Source organism: Ylistrum balloti, unplaced genomic scaffold (genome assembly GCF_031769215.1).
Source record: "Ylistrum balloti isolate Yb309-2 unplaced genomic scaffold, AGI_CSIRO_Ybal_v1 Utg370158, whole genome shotgun sequence".
In the NCBI taxonomy this organism is placed as follows: Eukaryota; Metazoa; Mollusca; class Bivalvia; order Pectinida; family Pectinidae; genus Ylistrum; species Ylistrum balloti.
In genome coordinates, this window is record NW_026782155.1 from 50,049 (window position 1) to 72,522 (window position 22,474).

The following is a 22,474-nucleotide window of genomic DNA, read 5'->3' on the forward strand; positions in this document are numbered from 1 at the left end:
CCTGACTCCACACACTGAATCCAAAAGCCTGTGAAAGGGTCCTGTAATTGCTCTTCCCTCAATCCCTGAACTGGCTGTAACACTGCAGTCTCTTGTATTTTTCCAAGTGCTTGTGCTGATACAGCAACAGTCTCGATGTAAGGAGTAGCGTTGATGCCCTTGCTTAAAGCCTGTATAATATCCTTGGAGATGACTACTGGCTCCTCATTGGGCAATGTTGGATGACGCGACATCCCGTCAGCATCAGCATTAATCACACCTGGCCTGTACAGGATGCTGAAGTCATAAGCGGCCAAGGCTGCAACCCATCGCTGTGATGTTGCATCCAGCTTGGCGGAGGTAAGAATATATGTTAACGGATTGTTATCTGTATAGACTGTGAATGGGCAAGCGACGAGGTAATCCGAAAACTTGTCCGTGACAGCCCACTTGAGAGCAAGAAACTCCAGCTTGTGTGTGGGGTACCGATGCTCTGCTTTCGTCAATCCTCGACTAGCATAGGCTATAACTCGCTTGACTCCATTCTGTTCCTGGTATAATACAGCTCCTAGTCCAAGTCCCGAAGCATCCGTGTGAAGGGTAAATGGCTTGGTGAAATCCGGATAACTGACGATAGGTGGTCCAGCAAGACAAGTCCTAAGAGCTTGAAATGCCTCCTCCTGTTCCTCTCCCCATACCCATGGGTGTTGGCCCTCTGGTTTCTTCCTGGAGTTCTTCCTCTTCTTCTCAACAGGGTTCATCAGAATGGTCAACGGACGGGCGATGCGAGAGAAGTTCTGGATGAATCGGCGATAGTAGCCAACAAAACCTAGAAATTTCCTGACTTCATCCGAGTTCTCGGGTGTTGGCCACGCTGTAATCTTCTCCACCTTCTCTGGGTCTGGCTCAATTCCATCATCCGAGACTATGTGTCCAACATACTTCACCCTGCGACGAAAGAAGGAGCACTTGTCAGGCGCAAGCTTCATTCCACTTTCCTTCAAAGTCCGAAATATAGCATCAAGTCGATGTAGCTGCTCATCAAAAGATCCAGAGAATATTATGACATCGTCTATATAGATGTAGCAATACTTGGTGTGATACTGATGCAGTACTTCTTCCATCAGTCGCTGGTATGTAGCCGGGGCATTGGCAAGTCCAAAGGGCATGCGGGTGTACTCGTAAAAGCCAAATGGTCCCACAGTAAAGGCAGTCCGTTCCTTGTGCTCCTGTTGGATCTCAACCTGGTGATACCCCGACTTCATATCGATGGTAGAAAAGAACTTATTCCCTGCGAGTGAGTCTAGGATTTCGTCAATACGGGGTAAGGCATAGGCATCCTTCACCGTCCTGTCATTCAATTGACGATAATCGACGCAGAAACGTAATTTGCCATTTTTCTTTCTGACTAGTACCACGTTAGATGACCAAGGGGAGTGGGACCGGCGGATGACTCCAGCAGCCAATAATTGGTGCAGGTGGTTCCTCACCTCCTCAAACATCGATGGTGGGATGCGTCTACATCTCTGTTTGAAAGGTACTTCGTTGGTAAGTTCAATCCTGTGCCTCACCGTTGATGTGTGTCCTAAGTCAGTGTCACCTGTAGAGAAGATGTTACGGTGCTTCTCCAGAAACTGTTTCCCTCTGTTTATCTCCTCCTTGGTAAGTCCATCAGTGCAGACTTCAACCTTCTCTAGTACATCTTCTTCGTTATCTCCTATAACATTCCCAGTGTCCTCCACTGTAACAGCCTGCAGCTCACAAAGCAAAGCTTTGGGCTGTATGGTAACTGTGCGTGTAGACACGTTGCTAATGTGGACCTGAACTAATTTCCGCTGGTTGTAATAATACGGCACAAGGGTAGGCACAATATCTAAGTCCTCTGGAATGGCTGACCCTTCAGTATGATGCAACAAAGCACAAACTCGAGGGTAAGTTAAGCACTTATCTGTATATCCATCTATGATGATGTCAGAGTTCGGTTTGATAGTGATAGGTCTGGTCCCAGCACATCTCACCACAGCTAGTCGGTCATGGTGTCGCTCCAACTCTTTCTCCTGTAGCGTCATGCATCGAAATGCTAGGTAGAGCGGAGTCACTAGCCTTGCAGTCTGTAGGAAAGATGCGCCATGCTGGTCCCTGACACGCGTCATGACTTCTGAAAGTACGTTGGTTCCTATTAAAACGGGAACTGTTGTATTGTAGGGGCTCTGAGGGACAACTAAAAATATTCCCTTCATGATCTTGTTCTTATCTCCTAATCCAGTTCCGTTGAACTCCAGGTCAGTCTCAATGTAGCCTTCATAGGGTAGCATTTGTCCATCAGCGCACTCTATCTTCAAGATGGTATGCAATGGCTTTAACTCCAAGTGATGGAGATGCTGCTTGTAGAAAGCGTAGCTTATGGTAGAGACTGTAGATCCAGTGTCCAAAAGTGCTTTTGCAGGTAAATTTTCAATGGTCACTGAAATCTCGGTGGGTGAACCAACTAGGTCTGCAGGCCTACGTTTCGTCGCATGCTGCATAAAGTTTGTCCCTCTTGTCTCTAGACCTGACGTTTGCCCCTCCACGCAGGTCTGTTGGTGTTTAAAGGATGTCCGGTCCTTCTATCTACATGTGCTCGGCAACCAACAGCTATATGTCCTGGCTGGCCACATCGGAAACATGTAGGCTCCCCTTCAGCAGCTGGAACAGCGTCCACTCTCTGGGTCGTATGGTCCAGATTCTGATAGAAATTCCGTTGCTGATCAGAATACTGCTGTGAAGACTGTTGACGACCATGATTGGGCCCTGTCCTCTGGTTCCTCTTCTTATCCTTAGCGGTCTGGGTCTTCAAGGTATTGACATCAGTTGTCAGCTGCTTTATCAGTCCTTTAATCTCTCCAAGGTCCAAGGATGTAGTCTCTACAGCCGACTTAGAAGTCCCTGGACGTGACTTGGCCACTTTCTCCTCCGAACGAGAAGCATGGTCCTGTTCAACACGACGTATGGAAATCCGAAGCCTGTCGAAATTGGTGATGCATTCGTACAAGTGTCCAGTAGAATCCTTAAGATGTGGAACAAGTCCTGTCCAGAAAACAGTCCGCAGCATGGAATTCTACTTAGACTCCTCCAAGTGGTTGTGCTCACATGCCTTGGCCAAGAGCCCCTCTACTCGGCAACTCCATGATGAAACATCCTCATCTGTTTGTTGTCTGGCACTGTAAAAGTTGGCAAATAACATCTCGGACTGTTCCACAACTCCATAAACACTATCCATTTTCGCTAGGATATCATCAGGACTAGCATCAGCAGGAAGCCTGGAGCGAACACGGAGTGCCTCTCCCTTCAAAGAACTTCTGATGGCTTGTGCAATGGCGTGCTGGGGATGGCCCTCCTTCTTGATGCATTCCACCTCGCTTCTCCACACATCATAAGGTGAATCCTTCTTAGCATCTCCAGAAAAGTGAGTAATTTTCGGGAAATGTTGGATTGCAGAAGTTGGGTAAGTCTGGTTGATGACATGTTCCTTACTGTCAGTCTCTTCTGCATTGGCTTTAGAATAATCAGACATCCAATTCCTAAAGTCTTGCAAGGTATCCATCTTCGGTTTCACATTCAAAGTCTTGAAGTGGCTAACCAGCTTTGCAACTTCATCTTCGCTAAAGTCTGACATGTTGGAGGTAATAAACACAAACAAAAAATAAAAAAATAAAAAAATATCAAGACAATCCAGCTATAAAATAATTTGAAGTGCTACTATGAAGCAAACTACCATGCACGAGCAAAGTCCATGGATAAAGTAAGAGTCCTGCTGAAAGAAATATCAAAAGTCCACACAAAAAAACCCACAAAAGTTCAAAAGTCCATCTGAAAAAAAATTCAAAAGTCCATCTGAAAAGAAAATTCAAAAGTCCATTTGAAAAGAAAATTCAAAAGAAAATAAACGAAAACACAATCAAAATCCAGATAAATCAAACTTACAAGATTCAGATGTAAGAAAATTAGAAACGAAAATATACAAAGGAAATACAAATGCAAAGAAAACACATACAAAAAGTATTAAGTAAATAACGACAAAAATCTGAAAATAAGAATGCTAATTCTCCACACTTACCAATAAATACATTCACATGGAGCAGCACTAAATTCCTGGAGATGGACAGGCAGCAAAATTCACGAAAAAGAAAAAGAAAAGATAACGCGAAAGCGGCTTGCAAGCGAAACAGAAAATACCACACGACAAGAAACCAATATATGAAATACAATAGAAATATATCAAAACCCAAACATAATAGGAAATCAACCAAACAGAAACAAAAAAAAACAAACAGAAACCAAAACCTGAGTTCAATGTGTCAAAAGGTCGAATAAAGTCAAATTTACACAAAAAAAAACAATGGGTGTGAGTGCATGCACAGTGGCAGTGCAAAAAAGAAAAGAACCAAATATAAATCAAATAAAAATAAATAAATAAACAATAATGAATTAAAGAAAATAAGCTAAGAAAATTACAAAAATAAATTCCAATACATGTTATCACAATACGCTGTACAAAACACGTGTTTTTATGAATGTAAACAAGTCAAAGAAAGTGCTAGCAAATTCACTGAAATATTACACAAAAATGAAATACCACAGAAGAGTCAGTGTCACTGATTCATTAGGTATTATATCCAAGGCGAAAGTCTAGGCGAAGCAGAGAAAACTGTCTCAGTAAAGTAAAATACTGACGACAGCATGTTCCATCGCGAAAAAATCAGTAATGTTGGACGAAACTAAGATAGTCATAGTCACCGGAAAGCTTTACCTGGACGGAATACCACAATTCCACAAGCGATAGCTTAAACAATTATACAAGCATTAGGGCAAAAGCCTGTCATGCTATACATTTACACAAAAAATTGTCTTTGAGATTTTATGTGTCCAAATGAAATTCTAAATACATCCACCAAAACGAAATGGGATATGATTAAATGAGTCGGCGGTAAAAAGAATCATTCAAAACAATGGGTCATCTGAATATGTATGGAAATTATTAAATGAATCAGCAGTAAAACATCATTCAAAAAACAATTGGAAATTAGCAACATCGAAATTTTTCCAAAACTTTGTCTACAAATAATCACTCCAAAAATTTCAAAAATTTTAGTCTAGTTGAGAAAAAGCAAAGTTGAAATTCTCTTCCAAAAATAATGAAACAACCAACCTTCTCAACTTCTGAGTATCATTGAAAAAATCACATGACTCTGCAACAGAACCTGATGATATTCGCTATCATTTTCTAAAACATTTAACAGAGTCATCATTAGAAGAAACTTCTTGATATTTTTAACTATATTTTAAGATCGAGTAATGTTCCAAAGTCATGGGAAAAGGCAACTGTGATTCCTATCCCGAAAAAGGGTAAGGATAAGACAGATCCCTCCAGTTACTCATGAGTTGTGTATGTAAAACCCTAGAGCAGATGATAAATTCAAGATTAATTTGGTAGCTGGAATCCAATCACATAAAATCATCTCTACAAAGCGATTTCAGATCTAAGACAGGTACCAACGATCATTAGACTTGAAACTTTTGTGCACGAGGCTTGTCTAAAAAAAGGAGCACTTGGTTGCTGTTTTCTTTGATTTGGAAAAGGCTTTCAACACAATGTGGAAATAAAGGAAATAAAAACATCCTTCCCATGTTGGAATAATTCTATTTTGTCTAAATTTGATCTGAAGCATCCTTGGGAAGGAGGGGCCAGGCCTGCCAATGAAAACAGATTCAGGTGTTTAAAATATCATTCCATTAGTTAAAATTTATCAATTTCAACAAACTTAAACAGGTGTGTGATACAGGCCCAATGGACCTCTTCTTCTCATCTTGCATCATGCATATCTCTTCTTATATCACCCATCTTCTGCTCCAACTCATGTTTTCTTCTATGTCCAGATTGCATTAAAGCCAGTAAATCACATTAGCGAATTCGAAGATACAGAATTTAGTGTTTTATACTGTACTGCATTGACCTGTCTACTCGAGAAATTTTTTATCATGATGTTTCAATTCTAACAACCCAATTTTTGACTATTCAGATTTATAAAAGCCCAGGTTATCTGAAAGATGTTGGTCTTTATTATAGGATTTAATCTACCATCTTAATCTTTGAGATTTTTAACTTTTGTTTCGTACCTTTTAATTCAGTTGATGTTATTTCCATTTCTGTGTCATTCACCGGTTGATGGCCCTAATGACCTTTTATGTGTTGACAGGCCATTAAGATTGTAATAATAATAATAAGATAAAAAAGTCTTCTGTCTGCCAAAAATTAAAAATTTAACTAGATTTTGCTAACATTATACTTTTTGACAAAAAAAAGACTTCAAATGAAAGTATTACAATTAAAACAAGAGGCCCGCTGAACAGCGTCAGTTATGACGTCAATTATAGGTAAATGCCATTTCTTTTTTCTCGAAATTTGTTGGGCTTTGATCTAAAAACATCTTTCCACAAAAACTCCTGCCTCTTAGCTTTTGGTTTACCAGACAAAGTCTTTTACAAGTTTCAACAAAATCGATCCCTGTGATTTCAATGTGGATCAGGTCATTTCTTTTCACAAAATATGTATGGCATCATCCTCCGATGCTGTCAGCCAAATAATTCTGTATGCTTCTACATTTTGCTTGGAAGTTGTAACAATTTGATGAATGTGACCATGGAATAAAGGTCAAGGTCATTTCATTTAGCAAACTTTGTTGAAATTCATCCTGGAAACCTATCACCGAAATACCATGCTCCTGCACAGAAGTTATTTTACGGTTTCTACAAAATTTGGCCCCTGTGATCCCAAGTCAGGCTCAAGATCATTTCTTCTCACAAGCTCTGTCAAGCTTTATCCTAGAATTGTATCGGCCAAATACCATGCTTCTGTTCTTTTTTGTTAGTCAGAAGTCATTTTAAGAGTTGTTGTTTAAATGGAAAAGTTAACACGGATGATGGCCACTCTGCCATGGCACTTGGCCCTGGAGTCCTGAGTTTCTATTTTCAAGAGATTTTGCTTAGAAACTCAACAGTGTGTAAATGTAAATCATAAGATCAGTTTATCGTATGGAGCAAATCGTTATTATTTCTTATGCTGAAAAATATCATTTTCTTAATGAAGTATATTAAATTCTACCACCTCCCACATGAATAATGGAAGACCATGGGATCATGAAAGACAATTTAATTCATTTATATCTAGATCTTGAGACAAAGATTTTTCAGTGAATTTGAAGAAGTGTGCTTGACTGCTATGGCTAATCACAGGACATAAACAATATTTAAATAAAGAAGACAAGTCACTTCCTTATGATGAATTTAATGTATCTCCTGATAGTTCACATTCAAAGTCATATTTAAGTCTAAATTTATTACAACAAACCTTCAACATTAAAACAGAACTTACATCCCAATAAGAAACATACATCCCAACATTTAAACAAAGAACTTGATTTTATCACAAGAAGACACTTCAGTCACACACAAGGCAACATTAGATATATTATTTCATAATTACAAAACATCTTAATGTATAAAACCAGTCATACAGGACGATTTCTGGACACCAATAACACTTAACAGGACATTCAATTGTGATAGTATACTCCAACAGTAGTTGATGTGGTAGTATATTTCAAATGTAGCTAATGCTGAGATAAAACCCTCAGACACTTTATCAATATCATGAGCTTGTGACTTTTGCAAATTTGTTTTCTGGTATGAGGAGATCAAACTATTTATTGGGATTACTGAAATCTTCCTCATGTTATTATATTCTAAATTCAACAATATCAGTTCTGCTGACAGTTAAATTTGTTCCTTTATTTAAGTAAGTTGTACATATTTACATTTTAGCAGCTCAATACACAAATGGGAGGAATTTGGTAAAATAAAGGCAGATAACCTTGATAATTTCCAAGAATCACAGGCAATTTAAACATGAAATAATATCTAAACAAATATCATATCCATACTTTATGTGTTCTACAACACAATTACCTAATAGATGTATACATGTCTAGTTCCTGTTGTAAGACTTTAAATATTTGTTTGAAAGCATGGCGACCCACAGCCAAAAGAAAATCTATATTTTAAATTAACACTCCTGAAATATTTGTGGCATTTTGTTTCATGTGTGTTACTCCCAAAATAAATTTAATTTCATTATCCTTAATTTTCATGAACATATGAAAATTTGCTTCCCAGAAGTGAACTGAATATTTCACTCTGATATTCATGATTTTTTAAATTGTCAAAAAGCAAACGTGTAAAAGATTTGGAATAGACATATCACTGTAAGCAGGGGAGAAATTTTGTTGAAAACAACGACACTATTATTTTAGACAGTTAAATCTGAATAAAGAAAAAACAAAATGTACAAAAACACACACTACAAAAAATCTTGGTGTGTGAGTGCAGTTGCTGCATTTCTCCAAAGATCTGACACACAACACATCTTATTAGGCCGTTCACAATCAATGTTGAAAGTTTCTTTCCAAAGTGATACAGGTTTGAACCACACCAAACTTCACATTGCAGAAAACAATTGTGTACTTCGTCTAACAAAAATTACATAATTAAAACAGTAAATATAATCAGTTATATCCAGACATATGCCTTAATTTTTTTCTTGATATTATCATTGTTTTCTTGAAATGTTTCATTGACTTGACAAACAGCAAAATTTCCAATATTTGAATTATAGTTACATCAAATCGGTTATAATTTAATCTTCTGTGCAACAAGCATTTTCATTGGCCATTTTTTTCATGTTGTCACTCCATAACATATTGATGTCATTTGGTAAAGCAATGTTTAATTGGACTCTGCGGTGGTGTAAGAAACCAACAAATCAGAGGCCACAATAAATATTGCAATTTCCAACAAAATTATTGGTATTACGTTTAATGACTTTTTATATAACTCATCCACAGAAAACAGAGTGCACTCTAAACAAAGGCAGTTTCTATAGAACACACTGATTTTTTTGTGTTATGGATCAAAAACTGAAGTGGATCCTTGAATAATTAACTACGATATGCACATGACATTAAGTCCCTATCTGGTAATTAGTCCATCTATATTATTTTATAGTTCTATAGAATTACGAACAAATACTTTTTCAATGTCCTGTAATAAGCCCATCCCCTGACTTTGAGTCAAAAGTAATGATCCTCTGGCTTTGTTACACAATAATGTATTATGCTTGACTTGGTGACCACTGCTGGCCTTGGTTATCATTGCACTTTGTAAATGACCCCATAATTTTACTTCTGTATGACCTAACTTATCACTGTGTGACCTAGTTTCTACTGATTGCAGTCTAACTACCACTTCAAATACCAGTTACTACCACTGTGTCGTCTTACTGACCAATCCACACCCTAGTTACTACCAAACTGCCTGGTTAGAACTGTATAACCAATTTATCACTTCACACCCTAGTTACTACCACATTTCCTGGCTACAACTGTATGACATACTTACCACTTCAAATTCTAGTTTCTACCACATTGCCTGATCTCAAATGTGTGATGACCTACTTACTACTTCACATTCTAGTTTCTACCACACTGCCTGGTCTCAAATGTGTGATGACCTACTTACCACTTCACATTCTAGTTTCTACCACACTGCCTGGTTTCAACTGTATGATGACCTAATTAGCACTTCACACCATATTTGCTTCTACAGTACTTAATTATCATTACATAAACTAGTTATTACTTTATTAACTCCTACATCACACTATAGTAATGACATATTTATCACTGCTTGACCTAGTTTCAACTGTATGACCTACTTATCACTACCCCACTTGCATCACATTTTGACAGAGTCTATGTCATTAATGACTTGGAAAAAAAATTGGCTCTGTTTACCGAAAATTACTCGCCCTTGATAGTGACCATTAACTTATATGACCTGAACTGTAGTTCCATCGTGCCCTGTAAATACAATGACCCATTTAAATTTAGTTGTGACACAGTTGACTGTGTATGACCTGCTTATGCCACTAATATATTTAAATGGTATGACCTATTCAACACCTATTCATCCTCAGGATTATAAAACAATATATGTGATGGCCTTTCCTTCATATTGAATGCAAGAACATTACATTTGATGTCATAATGCTGTCTATGACTACGATCTATATGAGATTCTCCTAAATATGAGTATAGGTCAACTCTGTTTTGTTAAAATAGACATATCTAGGAGTCTTTGGCAATTACGCTGTTAACCAGAGGGCAGAGACTAAAATATGGCTCAGTGACAAAATGACAATGAATATGTCCATTGCTGTTTTCAGCTTATTCAAAACAGAGATTTTCACAATACTATGTAAGATAGTAGAACATACAAAAACAGAAATTCTTGACTCTGGCCCAATAGGTTTACAGTACTTAAAGTAGAAACAGGTGTTCAGAGGTATGATATGTAAATATAAAAACTGCTAGAAAAACAAAAGATCATTCTGGCTATCAAGTACCTGTATACTTTTTATGAAACTTTGGTTCAATCTAGTTTCAGTATTGCTATGCATACTTTCTTACTGCAAGCTTTAAGATGAATTCTAGAAACTCTCCAATCATGATCTCCATGCGAAGTTTATCAAAAATCTCATTTTGTTGGATGATGAGCTGTTCTAAGGCTGCAAGACTTCTATGATACATGACGAATGCTTTAAACATTTAAATGAAAAATGTGTATAAGGTACCTGTGTAAATACATAATGGGATTCTAAATACTAGCAGAACTGCATAAACAACCTGATTCAAGAGATTTACATCCTTGAAATGATTTCAAGTTTTAAAGATAAAAGGGAATGGAAGATGTGTAATTTTCTTATTTGGAGAAACACATTAATTTCACAAAGAAATTGGCAGTTGAAGATTCAAGAGAACTACAAAATATTTGAAATTCTTAATTCAACCATAGAATAAGATAACTGACATATAAATGCAATTTTTTATATACTTTACATGTTCTTTCTGTACATTTCCATGCTCATAATATCACTGTTAGACACATCATAGCATGATCTTGTGTTAGGTATACAGTTGAAAAATTACAGTGTAGAATATTTCTGCCATTCAAACAAAGGCATGTCATTTTTATTATGAATAAAAACAGACCCCTGATATGATTGGAAGATAAAATGTGCCATAATGCTAGCAAAAATGTTTGAGTGTGATCCCACAATTAAAGGGAAATTATCCATCACAGAAAAATAGCCTTCATCTGAAAATTTGTATTTATACCTAAATATTTTTAGTGGTATTTAGAAAATGTATCAATTAGCTTACTCTGCAGTTGTAGAAAATATAGAGAACATGCAAGTCTTTGTGAAATAGAAGATTATAAACGGGTCATTTTCTATATTAAGGAAATAACATTATAGGGAGATAGATCTTTATTTTTAGTATTTGTCTCTTAGAAGTTTGTGACAAGCATTCACATGAGTCTTACACAACTACTAACCAATATACAATCATATTCAAACTGTGAACAGCTATTAAATAAACAGTTCATTTGTGTTTAGTGTGAATATGTAATTTTTCAATAAAGTTACAATCTTCTGTCCAGTGTGTAACCTGCTTATTTTTGTTTTGATATGAATCCTAATGTTCACACACATAACATCTAGTTTGAGACCATACATTACTAATGATATGGATATTGGCCTTACAAGACTCTCTCAATGTGGTCACTTTCCACATCCATACTAATTCTGTGGGTAGCTTGTTATATTCAGAATGATAATGATAATGAGTGACATCATAGACAAATCTCCCGGAAATTAGCATAGACATCAATGTTCCAAATTACGGAGTTCCTTTTTCTTAAAATTGTAACAAGGAACCCCGCATTTTGAACTTCAAGGATATGTTTTCCTACCAGTAATATGTATTTAAACAGGCAGTTACACATGAAAATGAAAATGATGTGTTAGTCATAAAATAAACAAGATTTAAAAAATTGTTAGGCAATAAAATATACACATATACATATAATTCATATTAAAGTCCAAAATATACCAATAAAAATTATAGACCATAACAATATACCTGCATTTTTTGCTGACATACTGCTAACTACCAATGTATTCTAGAAAACAGTCTCTAAATAGCAGTGGAATGCTAAAATCGTAAAAGAAAAAAAAACAACAAATAAATGCTTCCTACCATTTCCAATTTTCAGAGAAAAATTAAGCTTACCACTCAACTTGTGGGCAATACAGATACAAATAATTAATCAGGAGAAAAAAGTTAGGTTGATGTTTAAATTGTACAAAATATTTCAACACGAAGAAACAGGCTAGTTCTAAGGGATATAATAGCCAAGAAGTTGGACATTTTAGACAATACCAGCTGACAATCCACACTTAATCAAGAAAATACAAAGATCATGTTATGTTAAGTGAGATTAAGAGTAAAGATTGTTTGTGAAAAAAAACATACTTAGCAGCATATTCTTCAGAAAGATTAAACCAAACATTTAATAAAACAATGCATTCTTTTACATTTTTGATTTTCAAAATTCTAGATCTATTGAAAGATGAACCAGTTTGCATTAGAACTAATTCTGAGCACAGGAAAATCTATCTATATTCTTGGCTATCTATTTAACTCCAAATAAAACAAAGCATTCTTTTACATTTTTGATTTTCAAAATTCTAGATCTATTGAAAGATGAACCAGTTTGCATTAGAACTAATTCTGAGCACAGGAAAATCTATCTATATTCTTGGCTATCTATTAAACTCCAAATAAAACAAAGCATTCTTTTACATTTTTGATTTTCAAAATTCAAGATCTATTGAAAGATGAACCAGTTTGCATTAGAACTAATTCTAAGCACAGGAAATTCTATCTATATTCTATTTTTATTCTTTTTTTTTTTCTTCTCCAAAAACACAGGTATCTATTTTTGTAGTCTATTATGGTCTTGTTTTATATATTATTATATATCATTTACACTTCTTATACAATAACATTTGACCTCACAAAACAAATTTACATACACTGTGACATTAAACATTCATCAACTGACCTTTAACCTTTTAAAGATTAGTGAGTAGACTTGTTCATCACAGAGAAAAAATTACCTTCGATGTCCAAGTTCAAACCCACTCCCTTCTTTCTCCACCACTTCAACTTTAAGTCTGTTATCTCATATACTCAAACACCTCTCTTGCCCAAACAGACCAAACATACATGATATTTCACATGATGACACTTAACCATACACATGAACTCTGATCTTACACATGTTGACCTCTGACCTTACACATGTTCACCCCTGATATAGCCCCCTCCACTACCTCAGAGTTTACAGAGGCAGAAGAGGAGAGGAATGAAAGCACCTAAGGCCATGATGACAGGGAGGAGCATGGTACTTGTGTCATCAGATGCATAAGGGTCCTTGACCTTTGGGCCTGAAGGTCTACGCGCCTTGGATGGTCGATCAGATGTCTCCTCCTCTTCATCCACCTCTTCTTCTTCTCGAGAAGTCTCTGTTCCTGGTAATGATGGTAACTTGGGAATATCTGCAATAACAATTGAGATATTAAATCTAAAGATGTTACACATTCTTAAATGTGGTAACATTTTTATTCAATACAAAGTCATTGAAAAAAAAATAGCTAGCAAGACAAGATAATGGGGTTAGGAATAAAAACCATATGCTCTTGACGCTGAAAGCCTAATAAGCAATTAACTAATTTTCAACTTCTATTGACAGGCTAAATATTATATCTACATGTGTGTTAATCTCACTGCTCTGACTAAATAACCATATATCAAACCTTTACAAAATATAATATTTCCATTTATTTGTTGACACATTTTAAGTATCTCCTCAAACTTATCAAAAATCATTATTCTCAATTTCTAACAATATTTTGGTTATTCTGAGTGGGTGCAGAGCTGAACAAGAATTTCAATATTGCTACCCTGTCCTTCAATAGGCAACTTTTTCAAAATCTTTATTTCTATTTTTTTAAGATGAATTTTACCATGCATGTTAATTATCTGTGTTATTGCCCTAGCTAACTTTTGTTATTACCATTAAAAAAACAAAATGTGTTCAATTCAGGACTTAACATTTAACAAACCAACTTTTTTTTTAAATCTGATTTGTATAGTTATAGTATATTTGAAAGAAAGGACAACATAATTTTTCAGACAAAATAAAGAGCAACACATTTTTCCATATGGCCTTAAGGATCCCATACACCACAATTCATGCATCAATCACAAATCAACATTGTCACCCAAGAAGACAAATTGTTTTGCCAGACACAATTCAATTTCCTAACATTTTCCAACATCAAAAAAACATATTACACATCACTATTGAAGCTGCTGTTTCTAGTCGCCTAATTTATATCATAAGTAAATGACAGGTCTTTTACTGATAATTCAGTATACTTTACATGTATAATACTATATTTGGCAAAGAAACTAATATAGTTTGCAGGACTTTTTTCCACTCTTTTGGGAATGTACTTTTTCAATCTCATGTTAGGGGGGAAATACGCAATTGGAAAGGTATTTTTTATGATGGAGTAAATTACATATTATGGGAATCTGTCCATATCAGGAGTGGGTCCTTTATTTGACCCTACAAAGTCCCTGGAAAAGGCCTGGTTTGGAAGATGACAGAGAAAATCAGAGAAGTATACATACCATCTATTGTTCCCTTCATTAAATATATTGCATTTATTTTTGGGTTATCATAATCTCCCTGAAAAAAAAGAGAAAATACTTTTTAAGAAATAATCATTTGAACATAATAATTACAGATTATCTTCGAAATTTTTAAAGACAAAACTGGACAATATGTCATCTATCATATGACACATAAAACATTCAAGATTTATTTGTTAAGTTAGAACTAAGAAGATCATTGATGTGAAATGGAAATGAAAATTTCTGTGGAACTATATACCTTCATAAATTCTACTAAAAGTTTGCTGTTGATCTTTGAAGTTTCTCCGTTGACTTTAAGTTTCCCAGATCTGATTGTGAATTCTATAAGTTCATCATGTGCCACTCCCCGTCCGACTTTACTATAAATGTCAAGTTCATCCACGACAGTGTGTTCTCCATTTAGTGTGACATCAAATACCTAGAAAACAGTAAAGCACATACATAAAGAACACTACCAACTATACAATTCTTAAGTATCCAGGTTTTTTTCCTTTGAAATTAATCATCAATCAGTCCAATGTGACCAGTTGAAGTGTCCTGCTCGGGACACCTCAATGTTCATGCAAGTGGTGGCACAATAATGTTGGTATCAGTTCCATGCCTTCACAAAGAGTCTTACATGCACATATTGCAGCCTTCAAAAACTTTATGCATTCGATTCCTGCACTTACTTCGAATTCAACCCCTATACACCAGAAGACTATCCTTAAATACCATAGCTGTTGACAATACAAAACAAAATCACCTTGGAAACTTAATTTAGATTTACAAAAATTGTTTGTGAAAATTATTTTCTTTTATTGAGCACATGTAAAACTTTAGACAGTATTTCTGAAATCAATCTATTACAATTTTACAAAGAAAATTTCATATAATGCAAACAAAACTTAACAGTATGTAGCTTTTATCAACAAACAGTCCCCATTTTAGTAGACTCCTCACATACTACCCTGGACCATTGGGGTAAAGCGTCTTGACAAGGAATACAACAAAAAACAGCATAAGAACTCCTGAGAAACACCAACCCTACCACCTAAGAATAAGGATCTTCAAACTACACACCCCAAGTCCTCAATTGAGGCTGAAAACCTTTATGCTCTATCCACTGAGCAAACTTGGCCCCATTGGGATAATGTATTTTGAAGTATCTTATTATTGTATATAATCAGGGACGTAAAATACAGTTATACACGTCCCTGATATTAATAACTAGTTTTGTTTCACTTCCTGTATCAATTCAAATATTTTAATGTATTTTTTGTTTCAAATCGTCTGGTTTTGTGCAGTAAGTTAATAATATATACAACAGAGGAGTTTTTGTCCATCGACACTTTACAAACAACAATTGACCCAAGCTTTCCCGCCTGCAATGTAAATGACCGTGGTACCAGGGATAATTCTGTATTATACGTCCCTGGTGGTACTAAAATAAAAATTATAAACAATATTGCCAAGATTATATTGATTACGGAAACTGATTTTAAAATCAATGCTTATCTATAATAAATGTTTGTTAACAACAACTGTTTGTATTCATAAACCAGGGTTATCTAGATTCCGTGTGGCAACAAAAAGATGTAGGATTCCTTTTAGACACCTACTTTTTGATTTGGCGACGTGAACCAAACTTCGCAGAATTTCAGGACGAGCACATATTCACCGTCTCCGTTAAGAGGGATATCATAACCAAAGGTTGACATGTGATATCGTTCAGTCTGATACAAGATCTGGTCCTGAGCTACCACCCGTGAAACCATCAACGTCTTTCCATAATCGGAAGAGATTCCGACTTTGAGAGAATCCGCCTCGTAGCGGATACCATTGATGTCGGTGTGTGCATCGCCGCCACAATTCACAGCCCATACAACCTCGCCAATACCTAACGATTTGGTTATCAAAGACAGAATTGTGCATAACAGGAAAAGCATACGTTTTCTGTGGCAAAAACAAAACGTCATGTTTGCAAAAACACGACCACACACCGTCAACATGTTTTGACTACTTGTCCAAACCGGCGAATGTCCAGGAAGTGTGGTTTGCAGCGCCATCTGTTGACAAGGGAGAGTACTTGTGACAGGTGGTCGTTTTTGATTCGTCAGTTCTCTGCACGCATCGACATCAATATCGTTAAGCTTCCCTATTCCGGCCTCCACGGTTTCATTTGCCGCGATAGATGACGCCGGTATCATTTTTATAACTGAATATCTTGATAGCTATAGGAAACTAATAACTATCCTTTTTCAACCATCATCGCCATATTAACGAACTCATTAATGTCCCTAATCTACTAAGAAGTCTATAACACATAACGATATTTTATTGTTCTTTAACATGTTACAGGCAACGATGTTTGTAGTTCGCTGATGTTAGCCTCACTTAAAAGAGTCGATTCAGTTTCCGAAATAACAGGAAATTAAACTAGAAACCGTGGCGTTCTACTTCAGGAAATTATGCAACCCGGCGTGACCAAGATCAGGGATATACTGTTATTATTATTAATAATAATATATTCTTAACGACCCAGGGCCATCAAATGGTAAAACACACAGCGATCCAAAAGGAAATAACATTAAACAAACCAAAAGGTGAAAGACAAATGTTAAAAATCTTAAATGGGTATGTTAACACAAAAGATTAAAATGGTACGTCTTAGTCTATTATATAGACCAACATCTTTCAGGTAATGTAGAATTTTACAAATCTCAACAGTTTCAAAAAGGAATTTTAGACATGTAATGTTACGATAAAAATGTTCTCGGGTAGACAGAAGGTCACTGCAGTCCAATAAAAAAATGTTTAACGGTGAATGGCTAATCACATCCTATGCACCAAGGATTATCTCCGCCCCTCAACATATATTAATGTGTAACGGGTATGTATGACCCATCCGAAGACGGGCAAGGACAACTTCGTCTCGGTGGTTGTCTCTATAGCATGGAGACCAATAACAGCGGTTTAACGGAGTGCAATTTGTTATTGGTATAGGTATTCCAATCCTCCTGCCACTGGGCTTTTAAAATGTGTTTAATGGATGGTTTAAAATCGGTAAAATGAAGTTTAAAAAAATAACAGGTGGTAGCGATAAAGCTTCCTTTGCGACACGATCTGCTTTTTCATTGCCTGGTATTCCAATATTCCAATACGAACGTTCAAAGCAAGTTCATGATATATAGTATTAAGGTATTACGAATGAAAATATTTTCGATATTTCTATTGCTAAGACTTTGTAGAACAGAAAGAGAGTCTGAATGGATAACAGCTCTCAGTACTTCGTTTCTTTGAATATATTAGCTTAAATTAGCCAGCTTCATTTCATTTGGGATTTTATAAAATCAATATCAGAGGTTATCATTTTGGCAAGCCTGTGCAGTAAACAGAAATTAAAACTTCGAACAGAGTTTGATACAATATCAGTCGCACATGAAGTGGACCAAATCAGGTACATTTTGATCACATAAGTCATTATATTTTTTTAATTACATCAAATTTTGATGCCTTTTCAAAATGAACAGATAATGGACAAAATTAGGAGGCAGCACTTTTGTTGTCCCATTTTCAATTCATGACTTAGCGTCATTCTCCAGTTGACATCACAATTTATATCTGAGTGGCGTAGCAATGAAAAACGCAAGCCCAGGGGTATTACATTTAATTTGTGACATACATCCGTACACGGAAAATATAAATCACATTCGGATTAAAAGTTTCCAGATTCAACTTATCTACGCATTTCGTAATATACTTTTCAAATTTCAATTTATTTGCGCTGAATGGCAACATATGGTACAATTTATGTGCGGTTTTAATGTTTAACATTTTGGATGCCTGTTCACTCGTGGTTTGTAAACGAAACAAAGAAGATAAATGGTCATATGCATGACCTCTTTCGAGCTATACTTGTCGGGCGTTTTACACATGATCAAGCGATTGTCCCGTAGTTAAGGGAACATTTCTCGCTTTTGTATCCTCGTTATGGGGAAACTCTTACGACCGTGGGGACATTGGAACATATTGGCATGTCCCTTCCTACAATTACTATCACTTAAATTACACCGAAATTGCCCAAAATGCCAAGAAAAATACCTGTAAGAAATGTCCCCTACACATCTCAATTCATACCTTCGCCTTTGCTCTTCTTCATAACTATACTGATGACGTAATATCTCATTTCTTTGATGAGCAAAGAAGAAATGTACAGAGCGTAAAATGAAAAAAAAAGTGATCGGATTTTCTGGTTAACTGGATTTCTCCGTCGATTTAAAATGAAACATGCAGACACCCTAATCGATAAAAGTAACAAGCAGACATGTTTAAACAATAGCATTGAAAGATGAAAACTGTTAAAACCTTAGCATACACGTTTACTGTAAAAGGACCGCAACACATGGTTCCTTATATGTATACGGAGATTTATTTGTTTCATTCATGGTGTTTTATTCCCTAAAACAGCCTTTCGGCCTTTCAGCGGACGAGGGACTCCCTATCATAGCCAGTCACCCTAGGCCCGAGTCTGAACCTCAGACTCACATTCATGATCACAGATACGTCTTTCATACACTTTACAGATACTAGGAAGCACACTTAAACTGGTCTGTGGATTAACCTTCTTAATAGTAGGGATTACTCTAGCGTACCTTAGACTGTCCAGGACATAGGGACTACTATAATCCATATATATGGGATGTGGGTTGGGAATTCATGTCAAATCCTGTGGTCTGGAAAGGTATGGAAAAATAACAAGTTTGATAATGTCCCGCTAATGCGTGTCAACCCATTGGAACTGCAGTAGTGACAGTTGGGACAACAAAAGGCCCACGGACCTTGACGGTCATCTGACTTAACTATAAAGACACAAGTATAACAGCAGTACTGACAGTAGAAACAACAAGGGTCCCACGGACCTTGACGGTCATCTGACTTTACTATAAAGACACAAGTGTAACACCAGTACTGATAGTAGAAACAACAAGGGTCCCACGGACCTTGACGGTCATCTACCTTAACTATAAAGACGCCATGTGACTTATGACTGTCTATTCTGTAAACTCAATCATCCTTGGTTGATTCTTTAAACAATTTACGTTTTCAAGATTTCCTCCAATATCTTTTGAAACGTTTGCAAAAAATAAATTGAAGATTTCAAATATATCTAGTTATATGTATCTAGTGTTAGCAATCTTTACCCTTCCCACATAGAATACCATTATAATCACAACTGACAGATTTTGTTTAGATAGAAACAGTTTAATGGCTTCCTGGAAATCCCTATATTTAGATTTAGGACCCTCATCACGACTCTTCCTAAAATATTCTGACAGGGATTTTTTAACATTTGTTAGTCAGATTACGTAGTCTCGTGTAATTTCCCAATGTCTGTTCTGATTCTGTAGAAATTGAGAGTACGTGTCACTTTACTATAATTGGCTTATTGGTGGGCGGTAGACGGATCGCCCGTCTTGCTCGAAGTAAGGTTCCCTAGTTCGAACCCCAACAGCGGCTGTGTGTTTTTCATTATTCCTTCCTATTACATACTTGGTGTCGTTGGCCAGTCCATAGGTAGAAGCTATAAGAGGTTGCAATGCTTTCTTGGAACTTCAGAACTTGGGTTGCTGTTGTCCGTTCGGAGTCAAGGACTTTGTGAAGGAGTGAAGAGATCAATGTAGAAGTTGAGAATGCAGGTCACCCTACGAAACTGGCTGGTGTGGATTTTCCTTTACTCGGCCGAGCGGTAGAGTGCCTGGCTAGTAACCGAAGGGTCACTAGTTCGAACTTCAACGGCGGCAGTGTTTTTCACTGCCTAGAGTATTTCCTGTTAATCACAGTCTAGACTACTTGTTGTATAAACTTTGCTGGCTTCTTTGTTTCCATTCACATCAAATTACCAGATGCTGATAACTACATTGGCGCTTCTCGTATAGATAAATGCCAAAAAGGTAGAGAATTACAAAACATTTCGGAGGATGTTGCATGCCAGAAATGGTCAAATCTGTAGGTGTAACTTATTTAGTGTGTAGATCTGTTCTTAACTTTTGTTTTACTTAACCTTATTTAAGATGTCTCTAGTCTATTTAAACCTTAACCGCTCGAGTGTCTTTTTTTATTTTTCACGAGTGCACAAGGCACAATTAAAATATTCTCTATAGAATCTATATACAGTTCTGTGATCTGCTATGATAGGAATTTAGTCCCCCAAATCATTCTGTCGTGTGATAGGAATCTGATGTGATGGGTAATCTGAAATAAGTTTGATGAATATGTACTAAGGACCTCTTTCACGAACAATGGAATTTTGCCCACGATCCGATTTAATCCAAACCATGTTGCATTTATAGCACCCCAATACACCCCGCGGAAATAGCACTTAAAATTTTCAAAAGGCCCATAGGGCCTGAATTATTATAGAATTTGTGACATTTACTGGGGTATAAGGTAAGGTTCAGAAATGGCTCCATAACAAGACAAGGGTTCATCGCAAGGCTTCTTATAACCACTTATTTTGTTCATTGGGATCTATTTGTCATTTTAAGCAAACATCATTTGTCAAATTTAGCATAAGAAAAAGTTATGATCAATAAAATAAAGAAAAACGTGATTTTTTTTCTTGTTTTTAGAACAAAGTTTGATCTTAGGAGGAGTGCTTCAAACTCTTCCTGTTTCGGTGCACCCAAGTGCTTTTAATATAATTTGGCCCCTTATATTTGCTGTTCTTAGCCAAAAAATTGAAAAAATTTGTGACCGGTAAGTTTGTCAATTAGCAGCTTAATTGCGTGGAGTCAGAATCTCGAAAGTGACATCACGTGATTGATATGATGTTGAGATATATTTCTTATCCTTGTTTTTGTTCTTTAAATAGGAAATAGATATAAAGAAAGTTTAGAGATGACATTGGATATAAAACATCCTTGTAAGTAAAGAAGGAGGCCTGGAGGGCCCATATCAGTTCTTTAAGATATACCATTTTCATAGGCATCGCCCACGTTTAACTATAGGAATAAGGCTATAATAACCTGGCTCAAGTGGATGGCTGATTTACAATACAGATTCATTGAATTTATGGATTTTAACTCAACAGTATAACATTTTTTTATCCTGCAACTGCATGGGCTTCGGTAAATGGAATACAGCTGCTACATATACTTTTGCTGTATTCTGGCCGAGCGGAAATACACTGTATGTTTTTGCGTGCGTCGGAACTACTTTCTTACTGAATATTTATACAGGGAATTTTATACATACATTCAGATCTTTACTAAAACCTTTAATCTTTAATGTCTTTCTTATGTTCTCTTTTATTCTTGTAAAATAAAGAAATCACTTTAGAAGACACTTAGGGATCACTTTGTCCGACGTCACGCGTCGTCGTCGGCGTCCGTATAAAGGTTTTCCGGACTTTTTTCAGTAATACTTTGAGTTATCAAAATGAAATTTGGCATATGGCTTTTTGTTGCCAGGGTACAGATTAAGGTAGATTCCCGGCTGTCTGTGGCCCTTTTAGGCAGAGTTATGCGCCTTTCAACTTAGAAAATTTCCTGGGAATATGGTTTTCCGGACTTTTTTGGCTTATGCTTTGAGTTATCGAAATGAAATTTGATATATGGCTTCTTGTTGCAAGGGTACAGATTAAGTTTGATTGCTGGCTGTCTGTAACCCTTCTTGGCTGAGTTATACCCCTTTGAACTTGGAAAATTTCTCAGGAATATTGCTTTGTACAGTTTTCCCTTTATGCTTCAAGTTATAGAAATGAAATTTGGTAATACAACTTTATGGTTGAT

At 36.2% G+C, this 22,474-nt stretch overlaps 1 protein-coding gene across 1 annotated transcript; it reads right to left on the reverse strand.

Annotated features, from left to right (window-relative positions):
- Positions 1–7,287: 7,287 nt before the first annotated feature.
- LOC132550917 (malectin-A-like) lies at positions 7,288–16,750 on the reverse strand. The gene is made up of 4 exons (XM_060215019.1): positions 16,304–16,750; positions 14,941–15,120; positions 14,679–14,736; positions 7,288–13,537 (listed from the first exon to the last, which is right to left on the reverse strand). The coding sequence occupies exons 1-4, from the start codon at positions 16,748–16,750 to the stop codon at positions 13,314–13,316; spliced, it is 909 nt and encodes a 302-aa protein (XP_060071002.1). The 3' UTR covers positions 7,288–13,313.
- Positions 16,751–22,474: the final 5,724 nt, after the last annotated feature.

What these genes read in the sequence shown, in the direction of transcription:
- LOC132550917 (XM_060215019.1), bottom strand. Translation starts at nt 16,750, where the DNA reads ATGGCGCTGCAAACCACACTTCCTGGACATTCGCCGGTTTGGACAAGT. An exon ending in TTTTAGTAGAATTTATGAAG is followed by an intron (nt 14,737 to 14,940) that starts GTATATAGTTCC and finishes CTTTTTTTTCAG; the next exon opens with GGAGATTATGATAACCCAAA. An exon ending in AATGAAGGGAACAATAGATG is followed by an intron (nt 13,538 to 14,678) that starts GTATGTATACTT and finishes TTGTTATTGCAG; the next exon opens with ATATTCCCAAGTTACCATCA.